Source organism: Solanum pennellii, chromosome 8 (assembly GCF_001406875.1).
Source record: "Solanum pennellii chromosome 8, SPENNV200".
In the NCBI taxonomy this organism is placed as follows: domain Eukaryota; kingdom Viridiplantae; phylum Streptophyta; class Magnoliopsida; order Solanales; family Solanaceae; genus Solanum; species Solanum pennellii.
This window is the reverse complement of record NC_028644.1, coordinates 57275308-57281598: the sequence shown is the minus strand read 5'-3', so window position 1 is coordinate 57281598 and position 6291 is coordinate 57275308. Positions and strand designations below refer to the sequence as shown.

The following is a 6291-nucleotide window of genomic DNA, read 5'->3' as shown; positions in this document are numbered from 1 at the left end:
TTATGGTTGAAATGGTGGGGTTTAGATTGGTTGGTTCGCTCACATAGTAGGATAAGTGTGGGTGCCACTCGCGACCCGTTTTGGGTCGTGACAAGACCTTAGCTATGGAGTCGGTTGGCCATGACGGTCAAACCGGAGCATGCATTCCCCCTATTTTTCTAGTTTTCGTGTGCTATAGTTCACAATTTTTTTGGTGATCCGAATTTTTGAAGTCCAAATTGAAGAAATATTTCCTAGACGTCCGTTCAAACCCTATGGAGCTGGTGGGCCGTAACGGCCAAACTGGCCCATTTTTTAGGCTAAATGAGCCCCAGAGATGTCATACCCCCTACTTTGCCAATTTTTATGTGTTATGAAGGCAAAACCGACCCATTTTAAAAGTCAAACAAGCCCCAGAGCAGTCATATCCCCTATTTTTTAAATTTTTGTATGCTCTTGTTCACTATCTTTTTTGGTGATCCAGAATTCCGATGTTCAAAATGTAAAAAAATTTCTAGACGTCCATTAAGACCTTAGCTATGGAGTCGGTTGGCCTTGACGGCCAAACCAACCCATTTTTAGGTCAAACGATCCTTGGAGCAGGCAGACCCCCTATTTTTTTACTGATTTTCGTGTGCTTTTGTTCACTATCTTTTCTGGTGATCCGGATTTCTAAAGTTCGAAATGGCGAGAACTTTTCTAGACGTTCGTTAAGACCTTAGATGTAGAACCGGTTGGCCTTAAGAGCCAAACATGCCCATTATCGAGGTCAAACTAGCCCCCGAGCGGGCATACCCCTCTATTTGTTGTTCGTCCGTCAAAACCTTAGCTATGTAGTCAGTTGGCCCTGACGGCAAACCAACCCATTTTCGAGATCAAACGATCCACGAAGAAGCCATTTCCCCTATTTGGTTGATTTTGGTGTGCTATAGTTTAACATCTTTTTTGGTGATCCGTATTTATAACGTCTAAATTACCAAAAAATTTTCTAGTTGTTCTTTAATACCATAGCTATGGATTCGGTAAGCTGTGACGGTCAAACCAACCCATTTTTGAGGTCAACCGAGCCACGGAACATGCATACCCCTATTTTTTCAATTTTCATGTGCTATAGTTCACCATCTTTTTTGGTGATCCAGTTTTTTGATGTTTAAAATATCAAATTTTTTTCTAGAAAGTTTGTTAAGACCTTAGTTATGGAGTCAGTTGACCCTGACTGTCAAACCGATCCATTTTCGAGGTCAAACGAGCCTCAGAGAAGGCATACCCCTATTTTGTCGATTTTCGTGTGCTATAGTTCACCATCTTTTTTGGTGATCCAGATTTCTGACGTCCAAAATATCGAAAATTTTCCTAGATGTCTGTCAAGATCCTAGATATGGAGTCGGTTGGCCTTGACGGACTAACCAGCCCATTTCCGAGGTCAAACGAGCCCTGGATCATACATTCCCCTTATTTTACCGATTTCGGGTGCTATAGTTTACCATCTTTTTTTGTGATCCATATTTCTGATGTCCAAAATGCCAAAATTTTCCTAGATATTCGTTAAGACTTTAGTTACAAAGCCGGTGGCCCTGACTACCAAATCGTCTCATTTTTGAGCTAAAACGAGCCCTTGAGCATGCATTCTCACTATTTTGCTGATTTTCGTGCGCTATAGTTCACCATATTTTTTGATGATCTGGATATCTGACGTATAAAATGCTGAAATTTTTCCTAGACGTCCATTAAGACCTTAGTTACGGAACCGGTAGCCCTTGACGGCTAAATCGGCTCATTTCAACGTCAAACGAGCGTAAAAGTAGGCATATTCCCTATTTGCCAATTTTCATGTGCTATAGTTCATCATCTTTTTTGGTTATCCAGATTTCCGATGTCCAAAATGCAAAAAAATATTTCTAGACGTTCGTAGCTATGAAGTTGGTTGGCCCTGACGGTGAAACTGACCCATTTTCGAGGTCAAACAAGCCATGGAGCAGGCATACCCTCTATCTTGCCGATTTTCATGTGCTATAGTTCACCATATTCTTTCGTGATCCAGATTTCTGACGTATAAAATGCCAAAATATTTCCTGGCGTCCGCTAAGACCTTACCTATGGACCCGGTTGGCCCTGACGGTCAAATCGACCCATTTTAAAGGACAAACGAGCCCTAGAGTAGGAATACCCCTATTTTTCTGATTTCGTGTGCTGTAGTTCACCAACTTTTTTAGTGATCCAGATTTTCGACATCCAATATGTCAAATACTTGCCCATTTTTGAGGTCAAACGAGCCGCAAAGCAGGCATACCCCTTATTTTATCGATTTTCTTGTGCTATAGTTTCTATTTTCAGTTATTGCAGCTATGAACATATCTATTTAGGCACCATCTAAATATGATCAGACGGGGGGTTTCCAACCAAACGCCCAAGGTTCCAATCCAGATAATTGGCGCCAAGGTCAAGGAAACCAACTTAAAAACTATTGTAACTACAACCGAGAGGGTCAATATGTCCGAGATGGGAACTACAATCGTGAAAACAACTTCAACCGGAACAACTATGGTGACAGGAACTATCGGGTTAGGCCATATGTTCCTCCTCAAAATAGGGAAGCTACCCCTAGGGAAGGTGGAGATAGTATGGCGCTTATTGAGGATATGCTGCAGAAGATGATGAGGAGGTTTGATACAACTGATGAGAATGTCATGGAGATGAGAGGCGATCTATCTAGAATTCTACAAAAGGTGGATGAACATCTGGTCTCGATAAAGCATCAGGAGTTAGAGATGACTCAGTTGTCTACTACAGTGAACCCACGCCAACGTGGCACTCTTCCAAGCAACACTATCCAGAACCCAAAAGATGATGGGCATTGCATGGAAGTCACTAGTCAAGGGGGTATGCAGACCATTGATCCACCTATGTCGTCTGTAGTAGAAGGTGATATGAGAAATAAAGATGATATAGCAGAAGCTAGTGGCGAGTTGGATAATGCAACAACGAAAGAAGCAGAGTTATTGTCACACCCCAGACAATTTTTGAGCTAAGACTCGAACCATCCTTTGTAGTGAGTCAATTCTTTTGAAGGAATTAAAATTTCACTAGATTTAGCACCTTGAGTTTCAAAAAGAATTAAATTGGAAATAGAAAAATTTGTAATTTTGCAAGTTAAGCTAAGTATGAGTTTTGGGTCAACTTCAAATGACCATAACTCCTAGAACAAAATTATTTATGTGTGCTACAAGATATCATAGAAAATATCTTTGAATTATATTTCCAAAGCCACCGAATTTGCTAAGTTTCGAGTTTGTATGAGTGAGATATGACCTTTTGAAGTTAGGCTGTCCAATTAAGGAAAGTTAGCCGAAAATATGAGGGGTATTTTGGTCCTTTACTTATCCAATCAGATTTAATTCATTTTTAGTAATATTTTAGGGGTATAATCCTTTTAGGTTCAGTTTTATAATCCGAATATACACCTAGGGTTTTAGCTGATAGTTCAAGAAAAGGCAAGAAAAGAAAAGAGGAGAAAAGAGGCAACGATGAAGGCGTTCGTCAACATTCTTGAGTTTAGTTGCGGATTTTCGCCATGGGTTTAATCCCTAAGAGGTATGTAAGCTTCCATAGTGTTGGGTTAGTTCAACCACACGCCAATCATGAATTTTTTTAAGAGCGAAATTTCATGCTTGATGTTTAAAGATTAGAGTTCTTGATGAATTCTTGATAAGAGTTCTTGAGGTTAATTCTAAATCTTGTTGTGTTGGGTTTTTGATGAATTCTCGAGATGAAACTAAGTAATTTGAGTGTTGTTTTCAGTAGATTAGAGTTTAATTAAGTTAAGTAATCAAATCCAAGTGATTAGGGAAGAAACCATCCGATTTTAGGCGAGTTAGGGTGAGAAAATGAGCAAGGACGTTCGGCAGAATTTCTTGGTTGGGGCCTGGCGCGGCTCGCCTGCCAGAGCGCCCGAACCCTTGTATGTACTTTAGGGGTTGGCGCCACGCCACCCATAGCCCCAAGGTCACCTTCCTCCTCCAGTTTGCCCCCGGTTGCTCCGTTTGAGCTCATTTAAAGTGTATCTTCACTCCTTTTGATTCTAAACACTTTAACCTACTTCTAAACACTTATAAATCATTCATAACATTAATCATAATTCAAATTCAAAGTAAATTCAAGATTAAGTTTTGAGAGTTTTTTGAACCTTTTGAGAGAGTCCTTTCGAGTTCTTTTGGGTAGTCTTCTACAACTTCTAGAAACTTGTTTCAAGACTTAAGTAAGTGAAAATGAAGTGAGGATAATGTATTCTTGAGTCTAAAATATCACCTAGATCCGTCATATCATGAACCATAACTCTTGAATTCATAATTCACATTCAAGAGATAGCTAAAAGTAGAGTTCAAGAAAGCTTTCGAGTTCAGTTATGAATCTTTTGAGATCAACTAACTATTTGAGCTAATATTAGAGGAAGTATGTAAGAGAATGAGAAGACTTGTACTCATTAGTTACATGTAGTTATGCATACCTTCGAATTGAGTAGTTCATGCCCATAGTTCCTCATGAACACTATAAGTCTAACAATCTTGAGATAAAAAATGTCTTTGAGTCCTTGAGTTGAGTATTTCATGCACATAATTCCGCATGAACCCTACAAGTTGAAAAATTATGAAATCATCCGTAAATATGAGATTATGAACCTTGAATCCATATTTCAATTTAAGAAAAGTTAAGAGTCAAGTCTAGAAGTTAAGTGTAAGTCAAAGTAAAGTTTATAAGGTTTTCTAAAGTTTTTCACAAACGTTGTCATTTTGTTTTAAAGGCTTAAAGTTCAAGTCAAGTAAAGAGTAAAGAGCTGAAGATCTTTCTTCACAGTAATATAAGAATACTAAGTTTTCCCTAAGAAATAAGTTTCAAATTATGCAAAGAGTACGAGTTGAGTTCATTTTTCAAAAGTTATAAGGAAATTCAGTATTCCCTAAGAGTTTATAAATGTTTTCACATTTAAGTTAAGGGGAAAGTAAGATTTTCCAAAAGAGTTTTGAACAAGAAAAGGGAATATTGATTCCAAGAGAGCTCTTAAAAAGCAAAAGTACGGAGAAAATTATCTTAACCCAAAGAAAGGAAGTTGTTTCAAAAGCATGAGCTAAAGTATATTTTGGGAGAGTACTGATATGGGGATGATAGTTCATCTCCATGTAAACTATGTAACCATCATGGGTATTACTGGGTCATACTTTTTAAATGATCACGTAAGTTAAGCTAGTGGATCCACTAAGTTAAGTAAGGTCCGATACCGAGGGAAAGATATAGGATGGTCCTTGTCAGCGTGAGGTAAAACGTTGTACCATAACTTAAGCTCATAGTGATGGTTGTTTGTTAGAAAATCTCTCACAGAAATAATATTACTTTCTTATATAAGTAAAGTTGAGTTTGTTATTGCATTTTCTTTAATGAACTAATTTGTTTTTACTATTTTATAAAGATTTCTATATATTGCATGCCTATTCTTAATTTATGTTGAAGTTGAGTATCCAGAGTCGAATATCCTCTCTTTGAGTTTAGTTTCTAATCTCTAGTTGAGTATTTGAGTTGAAAAGAGGTAAGTACGTTTCCTTTTTATCAAGTTCAAGCCTATGTTTTATGCTTTAGATTTCCCCTTACATGCTCGTACATTCCACGTACTGAGCCAATTGCCCTACATCTTCTCATGATGCAGACACATGTATTCAGGATCATCAACAGGAGCTTCGTTGATATATCCGAGATTCGAGTTAGCTATGGTGAGCCTCCTTGCTTCCGAAGGATTTCATTTACTTTTCTGCTTAGTTAGGAGGTCGTGGGTCTTGTCACGACTTCCATCATTATCATTAGAGGCTTCATAGATAGTCAGAATAGTTGAAGAGTCTGTATTATCATTTATTTTATTAAATGTTTTGAAGTCTAAAGTTTCCTATTTTTGGCGAGTAAAATATATTAATTTTGATTTTTCATAGTTCTCTTTTGAGTTAAAATTTATGTTTCAGTTTCATGAACTTTTATTCAGTTTTAAGCTTTTGCATGCTTAAGTTAGTCTTTCACTTGTAGTCAGCCAAAATGAGGGTTCGTTTAGGGACTAGCAATAGTTCTTGAGTGTCGGCCACGTCTAGGTTGTAGGCTCGGGTCTTGACAGTTATCTCAGAAAGTTGTCCCCATACCTACACCTCCACCACCATTTCCATAGATATTAGTGAAGAAAATGGAAGATGGTAAATATCGCCGATTTATCACTATGTTGAAGCAGTTTTCCATTAATGTTCCGTTGGTAGAAGCTTTAGAGAAAATGCTTGAATATGA

The 6291-nt window shown here is 37.9% G+C and overlaps 1 protein-coding gene across 1 annotated transcript in view; it reads right to left on the bottom strand.

Moving 5' to 3' along the window:
• Positions 1-4602, bottom strand: part of LOC114078308 — a 14728-nt gene extending 10126 nt beyond the window's left edge. The window contains exon 1 of the mRNA XM_027918918.1: positions 4484-4602. Within this exon, the coding sequence (XP_027774719.1) occupies positions 4484-4591 (108 nt within the window). The 5' untranslated portion in view covers positions 4592-4602. The remainder of the gene's footprint in view (positions 1-4483) is intronic.
• Between the last annotated feature and the right edge of the window lie 1689 nt (positions 4603-6291).